Source organism: Centroberyx gerrardi, chromosome 2, assembly GCF_048128805.1.
Source record: "Centroberyx gerrardi isolate f3 chromosome 2, fCenGer3.hap1.cur.20231027, whole genome shotgun sequence".
Taxonomy (NCBI): Eukaryota; Metazoa; Chordata; class Actinopteri; order Beryciformes; family Berycidae; genus Centroberyx; species Centroberyx gerrardi.
The window spans coordinates 27154988-27180340 of NC_135998.1; the positions used below are offsets into that span (position 1 = coordinate 27154988).

The 25353-nt window shown below is 43.9% G+C and overlaps 2 protein-coding genes across 3 annotated transcripts; both read right to left on the minus strand.

The window, feature by feature from the left end:
- Positions 1-3388: 3388 nt before the first annotated feature.
- mphosph9 (M-phase phosphoprotein 9) lies at positions 3389-21400 on the minus strand. Its single transcript, XM_078289464.1, has 24 exons — positions 21324-21400; positions 20153-20427; positions 19335-19482; positions 18022-18111; positions 17452-17933; positions 17163-17328; positions 16864-16936; positions 15801-15904; positions 15346-15462; positions 14784-15262; positions 14460-14609; positions 14254-14341; positions 13074-13289; positions 12587-12634; positions 12353-12417; positions 9570-9671; positions 9237-9470; positions 8965-9146; positions 7833-8093; positions 7426-7546; positions 5805-5896; positions 5172-5386; positions 4536-4604; positions 3389-4417 (listed from the first exon to the last, which is right to left on the minus strand). Exons 2-24 carry the CDS (start codon positions 20389-20391, stop codon positions 4316-4318), a joined length of 3843 nt encoding a protein of 1280 aa, XP_078145590.1. The 5' UTR covers positions 20392-20427; positions 21324-21400; the 3' UTR covers positions 3389-4315.
- Positions 21401-22437: 1037 nt separating this feature from the next.
- Positions 22438-25346, minus strand: cdk2ap1 (cyclin dependent kinase 2 associated protein 1). Of its 2 annotated transcripts, none has more exons than XM_071898808.2 (4): positions 25217-25346; positions 23780-23880; positions 23297-23423; positions 22438-23089 (listed from the first exon to the last, which is right to left on the minus strand). In XM_071898808.2, exons 1-4 carry the CDS (start codon positions 25281-25283, stop codon positions 23022-23024), a joined length of 363 nt encoding a protein of 120 aa, XP_071754909.1. In that variant the 5' UTR covers positions 25284-25346; the 3' UTR covers positions 22438-23021. The 2 variants fall into 2 exon arrangements, with proteins under 2 accessions (XP_071754909.1, XP_071754901.1); XM_071898800.2 differs by having other exon boundaries at positions 23780-23883.
- Between the last annotated feature and the right edge of the window lie 7 nt (positions 25347-25353).

Consider the following 25353-nt stretch of genomic DNA (forward strand, 5'->3'; position numbering starts at 1 on the left):
CGGACAGATTACTCTTAACTAACAGAGGCATGCTCTAAGTATCAAGTAAACGGGATGCTGTACCACATCCATACCACTAAATATGCGCGTGCATGCGTGTGTGTGTGTGTGTGTGTGTGTGTGTGTCTGAATATTTAACGAGGATGCGATGCCTCACTGGATTCAAACAAAGCCCTGGGATTGTTAATTAGAGTGAGTGCTCAAAACCAAGCTCCGCCGACGAGCTCCATCCAGCTTTAGATTCTCCCAACCATTTCCCTGACCTTGGTCTCACGTGAACCCAGAGCAACCGGGGACAACTCGTGCAGGTATGGATCTATATATGTAAGCATTCTTACGAGGGCACAACCTGAATCTATAAAAAGATTCTTCCGTATGCGTGCTGTTCCATAAGAGAGAGTGTATATGTGAGAGAGAGAAAGAGAGGGAGACAGAGCATGCCGGTCTATTTGCGGAACAGTATTTCACTATGAGAGACGGAGGCAGAGGGAGGAGAGGAGAGTGACAGTTGCAGAGGCAGCAGAGGCAGGCAGACAGGGCTCAATAGAAGTGTTGTTCATTCACATCCAACACAGAGCGTCTCCAGCCACCCACCAGCTCAGTCCCGACTGCGTAGCCCTGATCAGTGGGCTGGAATCCCTCTGTTTACCCTGCTAAAAATAGATTCCACACACACTGCGATGACGTGGCATCTCGTGACAACCCCCCTCCCCCTCCCCAAGCTCACCCCCCACCCCACCACCACCTCCACCCGCCCAGACCGTAGCGCCGAGCGAGTCACGCTGTTATTGGTATGCAGCGGCCGGGCCCGGCTGTGTGTGTGCGCGCCGCCTCCTCCCTTCCAATCCTCTCACCTCTCTCTCTCTCTGCCTTATCTTTAGAGAGAAGGAGGAACCGGGGAGGGGTGGGGTGGGGGGGATTTGGCAGTTTGGAGGCTGTCCAGTGAGAACAGGGATAAGGGAAGAGGGAGACAAGAGAAATGGATGAGAGCAAAGGCAGACAGAGGGAAGACAGAGGGGGAAGAAAGGGAAGGGAGGATGGATGGACAAGACAGCTAGAGAGCGGAGGGGGGGAGGGGGAGGGTACAGAGAGTGTATGGGGGAAGTGAGCGAGTGAGAAAGAGCAAGTGAAGGAGGGGGTGGCAATCAATACTATGACTCATTCTTTCTGCGCTGGCTGCTTCCTAACAGCATTCATTAAAGGCAAACCTAATCATTTTGGCCCCGATAATCAGATCCAGCGGGGCTCCATCTTCTTTCACGCCCAGCCGTAGACATCAGAATCACGCAGAATCAGTATGAACTATAGTGAAATCTTAATAATCAATCACCAAGATATCAAATGTGCATGTACACTAAAAAACACTGTGCTGTCTGATTTGCAGTGGAAAGTCTTTTAACTTCAGTGATCACCAAATCAAAGAAATTATTAAAATTGCCCACAATTTATAGATGATTTACACATTTTTCGTGCATTGCCGCTAATCAGTTAACTGGTTAGTTTTCCTTACTTTATTCTACAGGAACCACTGGGCCTTATGTTTAAACCATTAGGGTGACAGACAAGCTGATAGCTGCATTAAACCAAGTGTTTCAGCTCCACTGCAGCTTCTGTCTGAGAAAGTTGAGGTAAAGGCTGGGTGTGATGTTCACACATTTGACACTAGCGCTGTTTTCATATTCAGCGTGTAAGAATATCTCAGATGTAGTAGGTGTCAGCGCTGGTGGCGGGGTGTTTCCAGAGAACACGACTCGTGTGAAGTACAGGAAGAGTTTTGTAAACACGGCAGTTCACACCAGAAATGGAAAGAAAGGAAGACAGCTTAAAATGTATAAAAATGGGATGGATCTAGTATCTGGTGGTGGACTTAGATATGGAGAAGAACTGCTGCGGAGGAATTGTTCACTTCAGGAAAAGGTCACACACATCACATACATGCTGTTTTCTCATGTTTGAGGTCACCAACCCCATCACACACACACACACACACACAATAATATCTGATCTGAAAAATGTCTTACTGTTAAATAGAAAGGTACGGATAAAACCACACAGCCCATTAAAATCAGCCCATAACAAAATTCTGTCAATTAGCCTGATAAAATGAATGAGATATTTAAGAGATAGACTACATAGTGACAAGTGGATTACCGTGCTATCAGGGCGCACCGACTCCATCCCCATCCCCTACTCACCTGCAGAACTGAAAGACCGCGGAGTGATCTGCAGTCCTCTGGTTATTCAGCTGGGTTTCCACAATGCAACATTCCTGTGAAAGGTGCAATTTGACAGCCTGGCCCGGAGCGGACGCCGAGCGGACAACCTGACGCGGATCTACTGTACATTCACATTACAAAGCGCGGGGGGGGGGACACGGATGAACGTGAGCCCGGCAGGACGAAGCGAAGCATGTTTACTGTACTTCTGCTACAGTGCAGGGTGAGCGCCGTCGCCGTCCGTCCTCGTGCATGTCAGGCTCTGTCCTCCGGTGGGTCCCGCCGCTACGGACGGATGTCATCGCTGCACTGACATCGCAAACACGGACGGCTGTTGAGTGTTTCATCTACAGTAGGTTTACCAGATAGCCTAATACACCCTGCCGGCCAGGTTGACAGTTGCATCAGAAGACAGGACATGCTCTGGCGAGAAGCGCCTCCCAGCGGCGCGCGCCCGTACATGCGGGGCGTTATTGTGATGATGACGCCCTTTATGGAAAGTCACTAGAATATTCCTATCTCTGGTGATCAATAGTGGGTTTATAGCGACCTTATTGTACTTTATGGTATTTTATTTATCTTCTGTGGTATCACTATACACTACGAAACCAAACCTCTTAGTTTTATCCCTGAAATGTCCTTAATTTCTCCATTTATTATCCATTAATAATAACATAGCTTTAAAAAAAGTAAGGTTAGTAGGCTATCATGGGATTATTCGTGGGTTGATTCGTGGAGAACTAGTAATTAAGAGATTTTTTTTTACGCCTTTTGTGCATAGTTTACATGGTTATTAATGAGTTATTAATGGAAAGTAAAGTCTCACTGAATTTTACAATTAGAAAGTATGGAGTCAAAAATTAAGGGGCGTTTAAGGTGTTTTTTTGATGGGGTCTCCTCCATTAATAACTCCCTTAATTAATTTTAAAGGGATTTTGCATGAATTAAGGGGTGAATTGAAACAGCCTTCCATGTGTTTTGAACTTGAATGTCCTGTGTGAGGCTTTCTGTGTGTAGAGCTTCATTCTTGGTCCTGTGTGTTCCGTTTGTAAAAAGGAAAGAGTTCTGATGAATTTGAACTTCATACTTCATACTACAGCTGTTTTTGTTAGTGAGCTAGTCTGTCATAAGGCAAAAAGAAAAAGCAATACTTTCAGTTATCAAAAAGCTTTGTTTATTGTGCAACAACAACAATATTATAGTTCCAGTGAAGTTCAGGTAGGTCACTGCAAACAGCTCGGAAAATTGCATGGCAAAAGGAAACAGTGCAAGAAATTCCATGCATAAGCATTGCCCAAGGAGAAACAACTGTTTGAGAAGTGTACACTGTGTGTGTCTATTGAAAATGTGTGCTGCTGGTTTAGATTTTACAAGTGGTGCTTATCCGGAGGGTCCAGTACTGTGGCAAAATCCCTTCAATTTGAAATATAAAGCAAAAAAAGTAAAAGTAAAAGTAGACATACACAGAAAAATAGGTAAATTAAAAAAGAAAAAGGCAATTCAATTCAAGTAAACCACAATATTTCCTTCAAGTTGTGTAATTTGGCCAACGCAAACGGTAAAAACCGACATATAAAGGAAAAACATGTAAAAATGCACCAAAATCAACAGGCTGAAGTATAAAAACATTAAATAAATACAATTTTATGTCATGTAAAATGAAAAAATACTTAAAATATCCATAAACACAAGAACAAAATGGCAGTGCTATATTCTCCAGGTGGATGGATGTCTCTGCTGGATAGTCTTTTTGATCGTTCACATTGACACTGAAACATAGCCGATTAAAAACCTACAGAATTTTACCTGAATATGGCGAGTAAAACATACGATATTCATATTTTGTGACTAAAAAAGTAAATGACTTTACAAATCTGTGCATTTCTAAAAATATACTCCAAAAATTGTGATATCTGTCCAACATATCAAAAATATCCCCGAGTAATAAGTAATATGTATAAAAAAGATGCCATGGGCTTCTTGTACAGATGGGCGTATGGTACAGAAAAAGACTGAAAGACAATCAGTGCTGTGTATAAAACCGAGACACTAAACTGCCGTATCTACTGTACAACATAATCTAAAAAAGACAGACATTGCTATATATTGGCAGAGGAGCGGAGGACGTGGAATCTCTTCAGAGTCATGCGGATGGATCCCAGGTCACGGTTCAATCTCTCTAGACGATTCTCTAAGGCCACCTGAGGAATTCAATTTGTCGTCACTTTTTCTCATCCGAATAAAATGTGCGAAATAGGGGAAATTTAGATGAACGCGATCGGTCTCTGCGAGGTTAGCCGCTTCCAAAAAGGACCTTACCTCATCTAACCTGGTCTGCAAGCTCACTCTGCCGCCCGCTCCTGGCATCCGGCTCAGAGCTGCTTCGATCTGCCCCACACACACACACACACACACACACACACACACACACACACACACACACACACACACACACAAAGAGACAGAGAGAGACAGAGAGAGACAGAGAGAGAGAAAGAGAGAGAGAGACACACACAGGTTAATCATTTATTAACACAAATAATTAAATAAATGAAAAAAACAACACATGACCGGCTGAAGTACTTTCACAGAACTCATTAGTCAGCTAGGAAATGCACTGTGTGCGCGTGTGTACGGTGTGTGTGTGTGTGTGCACTGTGCAAGTGGGGAGACAGTCAGGACAGAGGGAGGGGTGGAGGTGGGAGGTGGTGGATGTGAACTCCCTAAAAATAGAAGTCATTTAGGAGTGGTATAAAAAACAATAAAGCCCAGGTTACATAAGAGGTCAGGTGGGGATTAGAGTTGTACTGTTTAGGGCTGTCTGTCAGAGATATGGGGTTTTCACATGAAGCAGTGTGCCGCTGATAAAATAGAGGAGTGCCCTGGTAACATTTATGGCAAGCTTCATTTCCCAAGACTGAGATAATAAAAACTTGTCTTTCAGATGACGCCCACCTGCAGTTTCTCCTGCGTCAGCTCGTCAAACAGCCTCTCAGCATCAGCCAGCGATTGGAGCCTGTCCAGGAGAAACGGGGCCGGGTCCGCACCAGTGTCCCGCGGGTCCAGCCCACTGCAGGCCCCCTGGTCCTCCCAGCCCGGCCGGGAGTTGCCCTCGGGCGGGTTCACGCCACCGGAGGACTCGGCTGCAGAGCTGCATGGCTGCTGGAAGTCTGAGGAAGAGGGGCAACAATCTTTCATTAAGCATTAAGATTGTTTAACTAACTAGTCAGTATCTTGTCTCTTATGAGCAGACAAACAATCACACAAGTAATTATTTTTCTGCATGAGTGTATAGTGTGCAAAATTTCTGAAGGCTGTTACAATAATGACACTCAACTGTTTTTTTTCCCAGCACAATAAAACACATTACGCAGAAAACAATGCAGAGGTAACGTAATTTTCAAAATATTTTTTAAAGATTATTTACAAACCAGTAAGTACAAGACCGAACACAAAGGTGCTTGAAACAAGACAAATTCAGTCAGAGCTAAAATGCACTTCAAGACCAGGACCAGACTTCAGCATCCAGATTTGAGCAATCAAACACCTCATCTCTTTACATTAACTATAAGAACTAGAAGATATTACCGTCCTCTCTGTCCGGTGCTGTAAACTGGAGTCTCTTCCTGGGACTGGCGCTGTGGAATGAATGGCGCCTCTGGTCTTCTAGTCCATCAAACCTGTAGACCGCACACACGATGTGATTTTCTGAGCCAGTATAGTGTAGGGGGTTTGAACCAAAGTCCCTTTATATAATACTGCCTCTGGTTTGAACCTCTTGCCCCTGCGACACATTAAGTTTCCTTTGTAGAATGTCCTTTAATGTGTTTTTTGGGGATAATACCTCTTTAAGTAGAGTTCCTGCTTAGTTCTATATTCAATTTTAACTTAATTTTCAAGTTGAAAACCCAGTTGAGATGGTTTTCTGTAGGCTAGGGGTCTTGATGTGTGAGGAATGGTAGTAGGCTGACACCTTGTGGTAAATGTCAGTAGGCAGTTGAAAGGCTTGTGTCACACAGTTAAGGGGAATCCCTCCTCTGCGATGCCATCATCTAGTCAGCTGAACACTGTTAGTGACTGATATGGTTAGCATTAGTACTTTTTGGCCTCAGCTTCTCTATGGCAGCAGTTGTAGAGCTTGTTGCACAAAGACCAGGGAGCACATTGACAAAAAACAGAGCAATGGCACAGCGCTGCAAGGTTTGTTTTATGGCTATTTTATCTACTGTTTATTTGCATATCATGTTCTTCACTTCTATCCCTGCTTCTCTCCTCTTCTCGACGTACCTGGCGACATGTCCATAGTACTGCATATGTAAATGGAGAGCAAGGCATGAACACTCCCAAGATAAGAGACTTGATTCCCACTGGGGCCACCCAAACTAAAGATGCAAGGCGCTTTGGATAAAAGCTCCCACCAAATGGAGTACTTTAGATCTCTTTGCACTCAGGCCTTTGTGGAGAGAGGGCTGTAGACCTATCAGTCAGTAGTCCAGAAAGCACATTATCGTTTCTCTTCTCTCACACTTCATGTTGTCCTTCATTTCCCCCAGCATAATGCTAGGCAATTTCCTAAGAAGAGTTAGACATGTTTCCTGAAGATAGGACACCCCCTTGCTCTCTTAGGTGAAGTTTAATTCTACTTATTCTTTCGTTCCCTCCGCTGATATCTCCAAAGCATTTCCACCTTCTCCCAAAGCTGGCAACAGACTTGACTTGGTTCTCCCTGGAGCCTGCTCCGCTGCTCACCTGTTACTCCTCTTCCTGTCTCAGACAATCACTTTATATCCTTCTACATTCCCATTGACTAACCCCTCTAACTCCTCCACTGTCTGCAGCTGCTTTTATCAAATTCAATCAAAAGCCTGGTGCTGGCATACAGTGTTGCTAAGGGACCCTATGAAATAACAGGCTTCAATTGTGTGCACATTTGAGAGCAAATCTACTTTCTATTTTTTCATCAAGACACATTTTTTGCTCCTATGTTTTGTTTTGTTTTTTTGTGTGGAGGATCGGTTGCTTTGTTTTTCTTACTTTGTGACCACAGATCACAAAACTGAAACCTCTTTTGATCAGCAGCCAATCAGAGAGCCTCTAGAAAATAGCTGATTTTGATCATGTACATAATGAAATCTTGCAGATGCCATGTCAACCTCCTACATCCCTGAACGCAGGTGGTGGCTGTGAGGAGATACTGTGCATTGCTCACCTTTTGGGCAGGAGTTGCTGTCTTGGCATTATATGGCCAAAAGCAGTGGAGTAGTTCTCAGTAGGGCAGCGTTTAGGGCTGGACTTCGCAGACAGAGGCATGAGTAACGTTTCTCTCTTTGCTGGAAAGGAGAGAATAATTCATCATGAATTAAAACAAATTAAAACACTTCCGAAAAACTGCAGTCTCCAGAAAGCTTTGTGCTTGAGGTATTTCACTGATTCCAAAAAGTTAGAAACCAAGTTAAGATACTGCACCCCTGTCTTGTTTTAGTCAGAGGTTTAAAAATTGGTATTTGTATTCAAACACCCTTAATTGGTCAACCTCTAATCTTTATCTACACACATATGAACTGACAAAGAAATAGAGGCTTATAGGTGATTGGGAAGAAGAATGGAGATACATACTGGGTGTAGCTGGAGGCAAGCTACGATGTGCTGGAGGGGGCAGGGAGGAGGACCTGTGGCCCTCTGGAGAGAGACTCCTCTGGGCCCTCAGCAGAGCTGCAGCTCCCTCTGGTGCCGCGCTGCACCTCGCTCCTCCTCGCTCGGGGCCGGCCGCTCCCCTTCCAGGTTGAGCCACGTCACTGTCAAGCCCGACTCGCTCCTGAATAGGCTCTTTGTGTCTCCGCTCCACAAAGCCCACTGTAGCCCTCTGACTGCCGACCCCTGCATAGAGGAACCGCCCATACAGACATGGTCATATCAAGTCCGACGCTATAACATTTTCATTCATACCATTAGGACCATACTGTTGTGTGTGTTGTACACTAAAATTCACACAAAAAGACAAAGACAAACGCTTAAAGGAATGCACTAACAGCATAGCAAATAAGGTCTTTGATCTACTTGCAATTGTGCAACAAGAAGAACACTATTTTCATCTCTGTATGTCCAGTCCATTTTGCTGCAGTGCTTACACTAATGCTTTACCACACTGCCTGTTTACCGGTCAGCATCATCTTAAAAGAAAGGCAATAGGCCTTCTTCCAACTACAAAAGCTGAATGATTAGTTGTTTGTTTCATGATATGAAGGTAAACTGGCAGTCTGGTTTGGATGCAGATGAAGTAGAAGCTTGCCACAAATGGTTCCAAAATAAATTGCGAATACCAAAAGTTAATATCTTCCAGATGAAATGAATGAATGAATGAATGAATGAATGAATGATACCAACCTTTGAAGTGGCAACAAGGTCAGTGTCCCCACATATGACAAGATGCTATGGTATACTGCTATGGCATACACTTATCACACACAGTACTGAAGTGTTAGTGTATAAACTGCAATGAACTTCATACTGGGAATACAACGGCACAAATCGTGCCGATTTACATGACTAACAGTAGGTTGACCAAAGAACTTTGACAAAATGTCGGCGTAGTGTTTGGAGTGTTATGTGACCCCCACCCTTCCCTGCACCGGCACACGTCAGCGAAAAGTTAAGAGGAAAGAAAATAAATATGGAGGTTAAGTCTGAGCGGTAGTTGGCGAGTGTGGGTGAGTGTGAGTCATACTGTGGGTGGTGGAGCTGTTCTTACAGGGGGCCCGGCTCTCTGTAGCCCTGGTCTCCTCCAGCTCTATCAAGGCCCTCATCACGGGCGTCAGCGGGCACGGTCCCTCCCTCCTACCTGGCTCTCGCTGGCCGACGCACTGCTCTTGGGGTTGGGACTGACGCTGGGACTGGGGCTGGAACTGTTCGCGCTCTGGGGGGGGCGAATATCTACAGGACAGGACGCCAGTCAATCACTCAAAATGTCCAATAGTCAGCATCTTTGCTTATATCCACAACAATGGAAAGAAAAAACACTACCTCCAACTGCCACCCGCTGAAGAGTTGTCCACAGAGCCTCCAGACCCAGCTGACTGATCAGTTTGGGGACACGGTGACCTCCTGTGACGACTTGATTGGCTAGTTTGAGGGAACGGTGATTTCCTGCTGCCATTTAGCTGGTCGGTTAGCGGACAAGGCGACTTCCGACGGGTGACGTCCGGCTCCATCTTGCATTTGCTGGGTGACAGCAGCAGGTCAGGATGGTGGAAAAGACTGTGGACATGTCAGGAGGAAATTTAAGATCCGTTACAAATGTCAACAGCAACCATTATAATGATACAACAGAACTGCATTAAAGTTCCTATTGCTTACCCGGCCCCAGAAGGCTGTGTGTTACTGTGGGAAGCATAACGGGACCTGGCCTGGTTCTCATGCTCCAGCTGCTTCACCTGAGACTCCAGCTTGGAGCTCACCCTGCGGGGACGGACAAGTGGAATTTAGACAACATGGACACGTTGAGAAGGAGCAGAGCTGTGTGTGTGGGATGGTGTATGTGCTGAAACTTACACAGTAGTTCTCTCCTTGACGTGTTACCTTCATGTATGAAGCCAATTTGTCCTACTGGAGTGTCTCACAACCTGCCACTTCCTCCTTTCAATGCATTTGCTCGACTACTGACTATAGCTTTGTTCCATGCAGGTTTGCTGTGCCAAGACCAAGGCCTCCGTGACCCTACTGCACTCACCTTACAATATCCCTGTGTTTAAGTGCCAATTGTGCTTTCAGAACAGCCTCTTTAGAGGTCCATTTCTGCCCAGTTGCTACAGTAGGTGCTACATTTCTTCCTGTAATGTGTTAAGTTACGTTTCAATTAGGCAATTTTGCCTATTAGTCACAAAGGGCTGTGTGGCATCAAATGTATTTTCCAGATCTAGATATACAACAACAAAGAGATCTAGCTTCAGATGTTTTGCCAATTGAACTTGATGCCAAATCACGCCTGAGTTGTTCTAAATACCCTGCGAAGCCTGGTATTCTTGCTGTTTGCACTGATTTGTCATTTAGCTGGTTCCTTTCCAAGTAACATGTCAACCTCTGCGCTCAAACAAAATCTTTCCCTCTACACAGAGGAGCAACATAAGCCAGAATTGACCCATTTCTCAACAATCGTTCTCTTGTGGAATTTGAATTCCACAAGATTTTGGAATAATTAGGCCCTGGAGCTGATGATGTTTTTGCATTTCTTACTGCATTTTACACCCCTTTCCATTTTAGTGGTTTAACATCTGTTTGGTGTTCTGGCCCTTCGACCGCCGGGATAACTGGAGGAAGCCTAATCTCCTATGCCTTTCCCAATCTGTGTGTGTCTGTTCTGGGTGATTTTCTAGCTCCTGTTTGCTCCTGTTACTTTCAGACTGCTGCTCTTCTCCTTGGTCAAGAGGGATTTGGCAATTTGGAAACTTAAAGAAATCCTTATGAAATGCTGTCCTAGCTCAGCCTTTCTTTTTTTGTTCTCTGAGAGTCTCTGATCTCCTCAATGCTAGCAATTCTACAAGTTAACTTGAAGGTTGTAGTACCTTATTTCTCATCATCATCATCTCATTATCTGGAGCCTTTCTCCACTGCTTTTTGACCTTCTCTCTCCACTGCACAAGTTGTTCAATTTCAATTTTGTCTAGACTTCTTTGGTTCTTCCTTCTCTGTTTTTTCCATGAACGCCAAACCTTTCTACTCCTTAGTCATAGATAATTTCCCCCATTTTATTGAGTTTAATGTCAACTGTTAACGGATTCCCATTCCCTCTTTTCCATAGTTCTAGGCCATTTACCTCTCGGTCTCTGCTCACTGATCTTTTCCTCGGCTGCCTGATCTACCTATCCTCCAGATCTTTTGTTTCAGTGCTAAGGCCCCACAGTGGCACGGGTACTGACGCATCGCAAGCTCTAGTTGGCTATCTGTTGCTGGATTTCGCTCAATTGACTTGACAGACTTCCCTAGAAGTACTGATCAATCAGTCCATGCACTGACTCCCTCCATCAGTCTAAATTTGCAGACAGAGCTGAAACTGCAAGGCACAATTGCCGTGCACAGTGTCAGCCAATGCTATGACTGTATCTGTTTTCAACACCATAGAGACCACAATTACGCTCTATGGTGTAATCCTTTGTTCTCCATCTCCCGACTGTCTACCTCTCTCCCCTGAAGCTCTTTAACAAATTGTTGGAGCCAGCCAGGGACAATCTGATGCCGCTTGATAGGGCTGAAGCCAATACCCAGGCTATGGCTATGGCCATCATGTCTCTGCTAAGCTCTTGCTACAAATACCATAACTTGGAGGGACAAAATAGTTTATAGGCCGTTGTTGGCTTTCAGTATTATTTGTAAGCATTACCACTAGACCTGCTCGAGCCTAGACATTCAATTGAACACAGTCAAACGATTCCCTCAGCGATAGCGTGATTATTGGTTCCTGCCCTAACACTATGAAGGTGTACATAAAACAATGACCTCGGATTTGGTTCTTAAACCAATGTTTACAAGGGAGAACCAGCCACCATATTTCAAAACCGGAATGTAATTGAATTCTCATACTTTTTAGATGCTTTTTATATGGACATAAGACCACACATTACATACAAGGCAGTCATGGAATTAGGTTTACATGAGTTTTAAGATCGCATCACGGAAAAACTCTATCATAGCATTTAGTACAACTTTTCAACTGCCTAAAAAACAAAACAAAAAATAGCTAACTGAATGTTCTATAGCTGCATTGTCGTCATGTTTGTAAAGTCGCCCATATGATTGAATACTGCCGAATTAACACAACGTTGCAAATGAGACAGGAGGAAGCTGATTTTGATTTAAGATTTTGATGCAAGAATTTTACCACTCACTTATACAATGTATTCATGTCCTCAAACTGGCTTGGCTACATTTGCAATGTAGCTACGATGAGCCCCTTCTTAGTTAAGCCTTGTAAAGGTTGTTATGGTTGGTCGAAGAAACACAGGGCATAGGCTACATTTAAGAATTTCTTGTGTAAAATGAGTCCTTTGTCGGAAAGCCTATATGGTCTGAAATCTGAAAAATATGTGAAATCCATCAGAGAAAGCAGACTCTCATTTGGCTTTAAGGACAACCAATCCACCCACCTCTTTAGTTCAGATATCTGCTCATTGGCATCGACAAGCTTGTTCTCTGTTGACACCAGGTTGTCCTGTTGACACAAAATTGTTATTAATTTCCTGAGGCTGGGGCAGATAGCGCAAAATGGACACATGGAAAATTAATTTTGTCTTTTACAGCTAACCATACATCCCAACGATAATCAAATAATCAACCATCCGAGCAAAATTGAATATATAATAGAGTAAGACAAAAATTACCTTCACTCCCTCGTGCTCTTTCCTCAGAGAGTCATACTCTCCAAGCAGCTGAGGGAGCAGAACAACGAAGAGATCTCAGTCATGAATGTGAAAGAGGAAAAAACTCTCACACAGCTCCCCAAGTGCAAAATAAACCCCCAGGTTAGAGAAAAACAGAATATTTCATGGTCCCCTAAATACACCAGCTAAGGAACCCCCAGATAGGGAAAGCAATTTTAAGGTACAGCTAAAATTCAGATATACCAAATATGTCCACATATTAGATCTATGGACCAATTGATCTGTAGAGTACATCAACAACTTTTAGTGTTGTGCTTGGAAAAAGGATTTAATACAAAATGCAAGTTAATGTTAGCATCAACAGGGTTCCAGTGAAAAGGGTAAGTTTAAAAGTTAATGATCAGATGATTTTTATGTGTTACTCTCTACATCCTATCATATTCTCAGAAAAGACTCTGCTCCCCATCCCACAGCCACCGAGACTCACATCCTGGAGCATCTTGTACTCCCTCTCCCTCCTGGCCTCCTTCTCATCTGCGTCCCTGCAGGCGTTCTGCACGGCCTCCTCTAGCTGCCGTATGCGGGTCTTCAAGCGCGCCGCCGTGGCGTCCTTCTCTTTGCCTGAACGCTTGCTTTCCTCCAGTCGCTGCTGCAAGGTTTTCACAGTGGCGCCCGCTACCGCGTAGCGCTCGGGCCATTCCGCCTGACAATGAAATGTCACATCAAGGTTATTCTCACAGATGTGTTTATAAAGGGAACGCCAACAGGATTGGGATGACAGTTGATATTGTGTTCATTTTCTTAGATGTTAAAACATGTTAGAACAATAGCTGTTGTTGCAGTCAGTCTCCCCAATTTCAGAATAGCAAATGTATGGCAATAAATTAACTTTTGCCAATTTTATTTAGGAATTCCGAAATAGAATTTTACATTTCAATTGATTACAGTTGTAGGACGGACTCTTCTTCCTACATTACTATTGTGCGGAGTGTGTAGTATTGTGTTTGAGTGTGGAGCACTACAATATATTGAATTTCAAAAATGTATTAGACAAATCTGTATCCAATATAATTAGTGTCCCTTATCATGTTTCTAATAATTTATTAGAGTGAGTGGAAAACTGGAAAATACCATGAGGTGATGAGGTGGTACAGCAAAAAGCTGCCCACAATGCTGTGAGACATGACTTTTTTTTTTCATTTATAATTCAACAACATGACCCTTGATGCAGACTGCTATTTTTGTGAGTGTACTTTTCAGACACAACAAATGACGTTCTCAGTGTCCCGGTCCTGACATAGTGTACGAGTCAAACACATTCCCCCATCGCCACCATGCCTCGTGCGATATGGGATCCCTTAATTAGTGCAGCTCCTCCATGCAAGCATTCCCATTGGACTAATTAGAAAACTAGCCAGGAGAAAAGACACTACTAAAATGGCTTTTTGGTCATTTTTGGCTGGTTCACTGACTCAGGGCATGGACATTGAGTACAGAGTCATTAATGTACTCCACCCTGAAACAACAGTACTGTAGGACAGAGATTTCATTAGAACAGCAAAGCACTGATCACCCTTGAATTTAGTAGACACAGTACTGCAATTCCATCTCTGCGTACTATTGGAGTGTATGAGCATATAGTGTGAAAGGAATGGGAGGAATGATACCAGTTTTTTCTCCAGTGAGCTGTTTTTGGCCTCCAGCTCTTGGACACGACTGGTAGCTTCAGCCAGAGCTCTCTCTAAATGCCTGCACCTGTAGATGAGCAAAAAACACACTGTAGCATAGGGTGATAGACAAAATAAACTGACTTGTGTAAAGAAACACAAATGCTTCAAAAGCTGCACTATAATGTAAATGCACACACACACACCTCTCTCTGAGGGCCTGGTTGCTCTTCTCCAAATCCTGGGGCAGATCTCTGAGGTTGAGCTTGTCCCGCAGGACTTGGATCTCAGACTCATAATAAGCTTTCAGATCAGCCACGTGTCTGGAGTGCTTCTCTCTCAGGTTCTGCCTTAGTCTGAGGAGAACAGGGGAAAAAAAGAAAAAGGAGAGATGGATGGAACTGATTAGAGAGGATGAGAAACCTTGTGAAAAGAGAATTCCCCAAAACTCCAGAGTAGACATGCAAATCGTAGCTATCGTAGAGCTATACTTATGCGAATAAGTGAGAGGCTAACTATGTTACACTCACAGAGACAGGACAACAGGATCCTCTAATGATGAAGCTCTCTCTATGCGTGGACTGACCGCAGGCGCCTGCGAGGCACCAGAGGCTGAGCACAGCTTCAGGGTGCTGGTGTGGGTGTGACTGCCCTCCTCCTCACTGGCTAAAGGGGCACTGGCTCTGCGTTGCTGGCTGGTCGTGAGGGGGCCGGGCTGGGCCGTATAGTGGGAGGTAGAGAGGACGGCCTGGGACGGGTTTCCCCAGGAGCTTGGCACCTTAGTCGGGGACGGCGCGGCGGCCGAAACACTGGAGGTGTTGGAGGTACAGTCCGTATCTCCAGGGTTGCCGCTGCACTCGACCATGCTGTCAGGGGTGACGGGGGTCCCTACTCTGGGGTACAGGTGGGGCTGGGTGGGGAATGACGGGCTGCTGAAGTGGGAGGGCGACGTGAAGCCGGAGGTATGGTCCGACTGGCGCACGTGAACTGTTGGGTCCAAGGTCAACACCTGAAGCACAGAAAGGGAGAGTATGGGTCAGACGCTCAGCCAAGGATCAAAGAGACCATCACTGTGTGCGTCACGCGCCGTACCTGTGGTGACAAAGGACTGGATGTGAGGGAGCCTTCCCAGTCTGTGCGTTTAGTGTCCGTTTTCTGCTTGTTCTGATAGATCTCTCTCAGAGACAGCCGGGGCTCCGGAGGCGGAGTCTACGGGGGACAGAGACAGGACATTTTCTTGGGAAATTAACATTGATCACCGCCAAATCAAAGTTAGTCTACTCTACAAACAAACCACGGTTTATATATCCTTTCCTATTCTAAAAAAAACATATCTCACTGGTAAAATAGTTAAAGTGGGTGGTGAATTTTGGAATCCAGCAGCCACTGTGGCAGGTGTACGTAACAGTTAGTTTCCCGCCCTGCATGACATGGTCAGAAACATTCACTACTAATGAGGCAGACGTGATGGTCAAAATACCCATAAAATATCCCTTTCATCAGACAATTTGTAGGTGTCCCACTCGTACTGAACTGTTTTAACCTACAAGACTCATGGAGGCCTCTTGCAGGAGGAGGTAGGCGCCACTGTCAAAGCTGTCCGGCAGGGGACGATACAGATCAGTCTCATTCAGACGCCAATACGTCAGGCCTAAGACAGGGAGAAGAGTGGAAATCTCACATATTTATTCTTCTACTTGACACTTTTCTATAACCATTTGAAAAAAACCCTATTCAAGAACCATACTCTTCATATGTTAGGTCGGATGACTGCCTGTGTGTGTTGTATGTGTGCGTGAGAGAGCCCACCACAGAAATCTCTGGTCCTCATTGAGCATCTCACAGAGCTGCATGCGACTACCCAAATGAACAGATTACCAAGTGCAGTTGGCAACACTCTCTAGAAGTCTGTATCGGTGTCAGTTAATGATGCGTTGAAAATACGTCTAGCATAGCAACAAAATCCATAGGGCTGCCAATGTATTAATTCTCACTCTGGTGCGTGTCTGATTGAAACTGACAGGAATAAGCAATGAGAGGGAAGAAATACGGTATGAAATAAATGATGGGATATGGGAAATTATTCCTCCCGTAGACTGGACCGGACAATTGTGTGCTGCTTGAACAATTACTTACTATAACCAAAGTGGCTCCCGTCCAAAAGTTAGTGAGAACCCCTGTTGTAAGTTCTAGTGTACTTACACTCATGTGCCATATGGCGGAGTAATATTGTTCAAAACAAAAATGCACTTGTGCCTATTTGGCATTTCTGGGCTCAAACCTAATAATAAAGTATAACCAGCAAACATGGAGAAAGTAATGTGCAAACTTTGAGAAAATAAAGTCTCACAACACTTACAAAGAATTCACATGCAAACCATTCGGTTTTCTCACAATAGTGTTCCACTGTGGTACAACAGCGGAACAACTGTGCAACAACGCCATCTTATGGTCACCAGCGGTAATGGCAATAGTCCGTGTTCATCTTTTCAAGTCATATAGGAACAGTAATATCCTATATAGTTTATTTTACCAAAGCTTTATTGTCAGTGGTTCATATCGCCCAAGCCTTGTCAGTCTGTGTTTGTGTTTGAGTCAGTGTGTTGTTACCTGATGCCTCAGACACCAAGCTGTCACTCCTCCTCAGGGAAAATGAGTTGGAGGAGGGCCCAGCCGGTCGATGCTGAAACCCAATACAGATGAGTGGATGAGACTCAACAGCAGGAATGTAATCACGACAACCACAACATACATATGCAGGGGATCTAAACGGAAACACTACAGATGCAGGGCAGTGATAAGATAAAGAGTGATTTTTTTTTTTATTATTACCAATGCAAAATCGTATCTCTCTGAAAGGAGCAGCTGTGCTGTGGGGAACCACAGCCATTGCCAGTTGTGAGTTATACCTGGTCCTGGGAGTCTGTGCACTCCAGGGGGCTGTGTCTGGGGGTTTCCCTGGGGCTGAGTGGTAGCTCCTGGTACTCCAGGACCTGGGACGAAGTTTGTCCTGCCTTGCTCTTCTTGGGTCTAAGTTTCTGCCTCTGGGCCCAGGAGGTCAAAGGCTGGTTGGTGCTGCCAACAGGACAGGTCAACATAAGAAGGACTATCATCCCCCAGTCAAAATGTAGACTGAATCATAAAAGAACATTCAGTTGTGGTTATGACAACGGTCCTATGAACACCTCCAGTACTTACCCAGAGGTTCTGTGCTGGCAGGGCAATGGGCAGGGTGCCTGTTGGCACCCAGTCACAGTTGTCTCTGTGTCTTCCTGGAGGTTAGAGGACCACTGATGCTTCTCCTTCCCTTGGCTAGCCTCCTCCACTTCCCCTGGAGACCCATGAGGTCCCACGCCTGTTTCCCAGGCAGACAGAGTCCCATAGCCGCTGCTCAGCCCTGTGGTCGCCCGCTCCTCAATGGTCTCCCCCGGGTTGACGATGTCTGATCTATGGAACGGAGGTGAAGGGGAGCTAAAAGGGGTATGGGCAGGAGCTGCCAGGCTGTCAGTCTCACTGGGCACGTTTTTGGGGCTTGTGCATTCATTGGAGATGAAGGGCAAAATATAGTCCTTTGTGGTAGTGGTGGTGGTGACAGGGGTTGGGGAGAACTCTGTGTGTGGCTGGCCACTGCTCTGGCGGTTCTGGAGTTGGACCAGGGCTTTAATTTCATCCTGAATCAACTGAAAAACAAGCGTGTCATTGTCTCATTGTACACATGAATATTGTAAACCAACTCACATGATAAGACTTGCCTAAATCCCGCCTCACCTGTATTTGGCACTGGTATTGTTCTTGTTGAGCAAGTATTTGCTCTTGGTATTGCTTCTCAACCAGCTGAAACAGATGCAACCATCGCCCCTGTTGGAGAAAAAAAAGTTTTGGCCAACATTTCAACTGATCTCCACTGCAATATACATGCAGCTACATAATACTTAATTAAGCATAAAGGTTTATTCTTTCCCTGCATTTTCTAGCATATGTGTTTGTGTGTGTGTGTGTGTGTGTGTGTGTGTGTGTGTGTGTGTATGTATGTGTGTTTGTGTGTGTCAGGGTTCCCACAATCACTTGGACATCAATCACTTTCAAGTCTTGTTTGGTGAAATTCAAGGACTCAAAATTGGCATGTCTGGTAAGGCATGACATTGGTGACACAGAGGCCTCGTTTTATACTCAATAAATCCTGATGAAATCATTCATTTAAAACTGATACTATATCAACACAAATATCACAAATGTCCTCGGGATGTGAAATGTTGATCCTAGTGCTAGAGCTGAGGCACACTGATGAATTTGGGTGCAATATTTTAATTAAAAAAAAAAAAAAAAAGAATCAAGTACTTTCAAGGCCATAAATTCATTTTCAAACAACTGAAGGCCGTCTTTTATTATTCTCAAATCCACAAACTTCAAGGCCTGTGGGAACCCTGGTGTGTGTATGTAGTGTGTTTGTGTATGTGTATGTGTGCGTGTGTGTGTTGGGGGGGGGGGGGGGGGGGGGCAGCTGTGCACCACTGTGAAGTGATAAACACTCCCTGAAGAGAGAGAGAGAGGTGATATACAGAGAAACAATACTTCCCTATTGGTAGTTCCATATATTAATTTCCCAAATTAAGTCATGTTAATAGCCAGAGAGGAGTGTGTTTTTCTCTAAGTATGTAAACAAGGCCTCAAGGCTTGCGAACTATGCAGTGTGGTGCCTTTCTGAACGAGGTGATGTAGCACATCACAGTTGTCCCTTCCCTGCAAATCACGTCCTGTGTCTGAAAAGATCAGCTGGAGTGTGGTGTTATGTGTGCTGTGTGGGGTGTTGGGGTGTGGGGGTTGTGTGCGCGCGCTTCTGTGTGTGTGTGTGTGTGTGTGTGTGCACGTGCGTGTAAGTCCTGTTGTCAGCTGTGATCCACATAAAAACCAAAAGTGACAGCTCAGAAGTGAGGCTGCCAGCTGCCAAATACAATGCAAAAGAACAATTGCCACAGCAGCTAACCCCAACATAACCTTCAATGTCACAAGCATGCACATACAATCTCACATGCGCAATCTACAATAATCGCTGTATTTCTGGTGCTCTGACACTTTCTCACCTCACAGTCCTTCCAGATCTCAGGGTCTGTCTCGCCACTGCTCTGGATTTCCTGCACCAGGGCCCTAAGGGTCTCCAGGGAGCTGGGGTTGATGAAGGGGAGGTTCTTCCCTTGCTCAAATGCTTCATCTGTGCTCAGACACAGACTCCTACAACATAGTCATATACTGTACCTAAGTATGATAATATACAGTATACATGGTTCTCCAGCCATGATTAAACATCAGATGAAGAAATAGCAGCACAGTATTCTGGGTTAAAACTGGTGCCAGAAATATTTTAACACAAGGAGAACTGTAATTGGAAAAAAAAAATACAATGGGAGACATCAGAATGGCACAGAGTTAGGGCGGCCAAAGATGGCAGATTATGATGCAGACACACATAACAGTCCTTGAAGACATATTCCAGGTGATATCCAGACATAAGTCTGGATATCACCATAATCATGACTATTCTTCAAAACTATTAAAAGCCTATGCTCAAAATTCATGGCATAGAAATATGAATGAAATTTAGATTTTTTTTCTTTGCAAGGATCAAGTAGCATCTCTGGGCCTTATGGGAAGAAAATACATTTTCTACCCCTTCATAGTGTATCTCCCATGATTCATTAGTGTTGTGTATTAGCAATTAATACAAAATCATACAATATATTCCAATGGTATTAAAGTTAACTCTAACTGGACTTAACTGGATCTCTTCCCTTTGTTGTAGATTTCTAGATTTTCTTCTGAATTTCCACTGAATTACCTTGTAAGAACAAATGGGTCTATCATGCAGATGGGGACGACTCTCTCTAAATTTTATATACTGCACCTGATCTTGTTGCATGCTGGTGTGATGTCCATTGGCCTGCTCTCCACAGTGCCTCCTGTTGTCTGGGAGGTTCGGATGTGTCTGTCGTCTGGCACAGCCAGCCCCGAGGCTGATGTCCCCTCAGAGGACACCAATGAGGTCTCACTCTCCTTGCCCCCATCCCCATCAGCACTGACATGGCAGTGGCTCAAAGCCCCCGAGCTGGACACATCCTCAGAGATACTGTCATCTGTGGACATGGTTATGGGCCCATGCAGAGGGGGTCAGTCTGACAACTGTAGACCAAGAGATGGGAAACAAGAAGCAAACAGGCAGGGGACTGTTAAAGCTTTTTATTACACTTCTTGTCCACTGACATAACTCTCTATGTTGCTGCTGTAGGTTGTCCTGTCAGGTGTGGAAATATGGACTCCAGGCTAACATGATAATCAAGTGTTGATCAACCGTCACAACAATGAGGGAAAAAAACATTATAATGAGCCAGCTAATATGGGACCCTGGTGTTTACTACATAGCTAGCCAAGAGTCAACACTATCAATCCGCGCAATATTTTAGCATCTAGCATCTATTTCCAACAACAAAATCAATCATGAATGAAACATGTTTAAACTAATAATGTAGTGTTACGCATCAAGCAAACTTATCTACCAACCTTGCCCGTCATACTATAGCAATGACAGTGCACCCGTCTTTCCTGCTAACCTAAGTGTGTGAGCCTGTCTGAACTAGCTAGATTTGATTGAATAGCTAATCAACTTTGACACTCAGCAAGCAATATATCAGCACAACACAGACAGATAGCATTAGCCATGCAACGGTTTTGACAAGTTAACGCTAGCTACATTAGCTGCTTCAGTTACAGTGTTAGCCAACGTCACTGCTGCTGCAGGCAGCCTGTCAAAGTTCCCTGTCAACTCCGCGGGTGCTTTGGTCAGTTGCACTAAGTTATCTAGCTAACGAGCATAGCTACATCTACCACTGACAAGCAATTCATTTAGCTAGCTAGCTAAGTTGGCTAAGTTGGCTTATTACAGGTTTGTAAGCACAACGTAGGCAGGCTGGCCAGCGCGGGTGCAGTGATAAAATGCATAACCAACGACCAAACACTGTCTTTCGCTGAAGGCACAGTGGCGCAGATACATCTGACAGACAGAATAATACTTAACCTACCCGTTAACTTGTAACATCACCTCATCCATATTTCCCTATGAGCAGACAAGCTGGCTAGCTGGTTGCTGGTTGGCTACTGCACTGCAGTGATCGCTGGCTGCTGTAACGTTCATAGCTAGTATCTCTATTGGTCCAAATGCGAAAACAAAACACAGACCTCTGATTGGACTTCACTCTCGCTCTGTATTTCAACTGGCTGCTCGGGAAAAGAGGCGTACACCTCTCTTTGGAGACAGGACGAGCTGACAAACACAACTTGTGTTACAGTACAATCCATTCATACTGAACTAGTACTTACTAATACGTACGGTCAGATGCAACTTTCCCATGTGCTACTGAACTACGGTTGGTGCTTACATAGTAACTTGGCTTGAATATTTGGGGTTATGGGCGGTGGGTGAGAGTAGGTATTGTCATTGGAATTATAAAGTGGACATCTCACATTTTCGTTTGAAATGTTTAAGTCCATGACACCGCCAGAAGTCCCAAAAACCATTAACCATAAACCATAACCATTCTCTATACTCAGCACCCAGCAGACCTACAGTCATCTGATACACTACAGTGATGCTGCACCTACAGTGCAGCTTACATTATATCCCACATATCATCTTTTGATACAGATGAACCATGCAGCAGTTCAGAATCAGACTAACAGGACAATTGACCCTGCTAGTTGGAAATAGACTGCTGAGCAGTTCAGAGACTGCATTGTACCAACATTCATGGACTAAAGTATGTAAATGGATTTTCATATTTTGAGCCTGTTATGGCCTGATTTAAGCCCTGACTATGAATCCTTAACTTCATGATTAAAGTGGTGATGTACAATTCTTGCTATACGAGTTAATAGATCAGTTGACAAATACTGGCTTTACCTTCATTCCAGCCCATTTTAAGTTATCATTGACCTCTGCAAGCATCTTTTGTAGAGGGTGCTGTTGTAGACATTAGCGGTCACATCATCCACGCCCTGCTGAGCAAGAGGCAAAGTCCCTGCAGTCTTCCCCACATCCTATTTTGACTTACAGGTAGTGCTTATGATGCTACCGCTTGAATAACAGAATGTTTTATATGGGTATAGAATCACATTAATCACACGATGACAACTATATTGAAAATACAATTTATTACACTGAGTAATAAATACATACAAAGATGCAAGTAACAGCATTTTCCTTTTTTATACCAAAACCAACCTCAACAAGAACGAACCAATGCATTTGGCACATCTCTGTCCTTTACTCACTCACCCCATGTGTGTTATAAGGGTCTGAAAAACAGACCAAATTCTATCAAAAAGAGTTCTTTTCCTTCTAGTCTAGCCCTGTACAAGCCATGCAGTGTCTACAGTTAACCCATGGGCTATCATGGGCCCATTCGCATGCATAAATCAATGTTTTAAATATGAAGTCAAAACTAAGACCCCAAAGTGGAGCATAAAAAAACATACGATATCCTCTCATTTGTATTCCAATAATCCACACATGATTAAAATGATCCTCCAGAACCCTCAGGAGTCATGATACAATTATGTTATTGTCATTTTTTCTAGGTTTTTTTTTTTGCCATCCCTTGTTCATTTACTTCCTCCTCTCCAAGGAAATACCATGCAACAGTTAATTTTTTTTTTTTTTTTTTCCACTAATGAGACGTACACTGTTAGTTCTTCTTGCAGAGAGGAATATGTCTTCGTAGCTAGGACCTTGCGTTCCGCTCCGTCTCAGCCAAGCATTCACGCACCAACCCCCTGGCATGAATTATTCCTGTAAAGAGAGAGTAAAAATTCACATTTTTCATTCAACAAACTTCAATTGCATCATGATTAATGTGGCCACTTAAGCAACTATAGGCAATGTAAAATGCTTACACAATGACAGTGTAAATAAAAACTTAAAAATGCACTATGTACCACTAGCTTGTGTACTGCATGTGAGTTGTTGTGCATGTAATGAAGTGAAGGTTGGAAGTACCTCGTTTCAGTCTCTCCATGGCACTCTTACTTCCAGCATATGTGGGCCTGATCTCCTTCCCTAGCTCCTCGATGATGGCCAGCAGCTCTGCATATTTGCTCTGAGGCACTTGGCTGCCAGTGGAGCCCTGGAGTTACAGCAACAGACAACTTCAAAACACTTGACATTCACTTCTTTGGCATTTAGATGGCGCTCTTATCCAGAGCATCTTGCAATGAGGACAACAGCAGAATATGCTTCAATTCCTCAACAAAAATGACAAACAAGCCTAAATATGGAGAGCAAAAGTCAGCGACTATAGAATAACTATGTAAGAGTGAGAGTGAGGGAAAAAAACACAATAAGAGCTAAAGAGGGAGATTATTTTTTAACAAATACAGTAACCAATTTGCTAAGAATTACTACCAAACATTTCTTTCATTAGGAAGAGGCTGGACAAAAAAGTGTGTGACCGCTAGGCGCTGGCGTCCTCATGGTAGTTACCTGTGAGAATCCCAAAGATGGCGGTCCATAGTCGCTCACAAGGGGCCTGTAGGACTGTAACGTGGCCAAGTTAGCTGCTGAGGGAGACTGGAGACTTCCAACTGCTGAGACAGAACACAAAATACAACATGAAATCAATAAACTGAAAAAACTGAGAAGCCATGTCCTGTCAATGTTGAAGCCAAAGTATTATATGAAACTAAATAGAAAAGTGGGCAAACTATAACCACAGTCACTGATCATCATAAGGCAAACAACCACCAATAGCAACAAAAATCTATTTATTTTTCCTTTTTTTTCCCCCCTTAAAAAGACCCTATCCACCCTTTATCTCTTACCCTAACCCGGGTCAACCCCTGGGTAGTCTTGCTCTTTTTTATTTCTTTTAAATTGTTTACATTTTTGTTGACGGTTTCCCATGAACAAAAATGTTTTGATAAGTACTTGATAAAGATTCTTATTCATCCATCCTTATATAAGTTATATCTGTTTGATACTACCTACCTGGATGTATGCTATGAAATTTACATCATAAAGATTTATGTCAGCTTGAAAAGGTGAGTAAACTCTCTTCCGCAAATAAAAAGGTGGACTCCACCAGTAATATCCAGCGGAAGTCTGCTCGCTTCATACTGTGCACCAGTAATGAAGTGATGAATAAAAAGGAGGGTAAACTCTGACCTCCAGTTGGTGATCATTATAAGGCCAACAACCACCAATATACACAATTAATAATAATCACTTATAGTTTCAGAAAAAAAAACATGAATCTATGCTTTTGTTCTCTTTAAAGACCCTATATCCTCATTTAACTTACATCAGATACTACTCCATATGATGCGCACTATTCACTTTAAATCATAAAAAAGTGTGTAAACTCTATTCTGTAAGTAAAAAGGTGTGTAAGCGGAGTGTAGGTGGGCTCGCCCTGCACTACACCCCTGCTGCTAACCCGCCCGGCAGTAGGTTGCAGGGAGGCTTTTTGCAATTGCAATAAGCGTCGTCTAACGCGAGATGTCCTCGAAGAGTCATAAAAAAATTCAGTGGCAGATCAATCAGCAGCTCCGTACGAGGAGCATCATGGAGGAAACGGAACAAGGCTGACTCAAGAAGACAAAGTGATACATTTTTGTCACCATGTAACGGCTCCCACCCGGTTGGATTAGGACACCGGACGACGGACAATGCACAGATTAGGAAACGTACTAATTTCTCATTCCTACCTTTTTCCTCGCCGACTGATAACGCGGATGGCGCTCTTTTACATTAGTAATAATGGCGGATATGAATTAGCCTAGCTCCCAGGATCTGACCCTATATATATAACTGGACAAAAACTACAGACACGGTCTTTCTCCAGGTATTCTCCGAGACCCCGAATTTAACACTCGATTTAACGGATGCATACTTTGATTTTTCCCCATATTTTTTCCTTACCCTGGTTCCCAGAAGTTCCTGGAATGTGCTGATGGACATTGGGTTTATAAGACATTCCCAAAGACATTGTAAATTAAAGAAATAAAAATGACCCGAAATTCAGTGAAGCGTCTGTCTCTCACTTTTTGTTTACAACA

Bases quoted from the DNA above. Each gene is read 5' to 3' on its own strand.
- mphosph9 (XM_078289464.1), bottom strand. From the start codon at position 20,391: ATGTCCACAGATGACAGTATCTCTGAGGATGTGTCCAGCTCGGGGGCT. The intron at 18,112-19,334 runs GTGAGAAAGTGT...TTTCTCCAACAG, and splicing joins AGATCTGGAAGGACTGTGAG to GGGCGATGGTTGCATCTGTT. The intron at 13,290-14,253 runs GTATCATTCCTC...TTTCATTGTCAG, and splicing joins GCTCACTGGAGAAAAAACTG to GCGGAATGGCCCGAGCGCTA.
- cdk2ap1 (XM_071898800.2), bottom strand. From the start codon at position 25,283: ATGTCTTTGGGAATGTCTTATAAACCCAATGTCCATCAGCACATTCCA. The intron at 23,884-25,216 runs GTAAGGAAAAAA...GTTCTGTCTCAG, and splicing joins AGGAACTTCTGGGAACCAGG to CAGTTGGAAGTCTCCAGTCT. The intron at 23,424-23,779 runs GTAACTACCATG...CTGTAACTCCAG, and splicing joins CATCTTTGGGATTCTCACAG to GGCTCCACTGGCAGCCAAGT.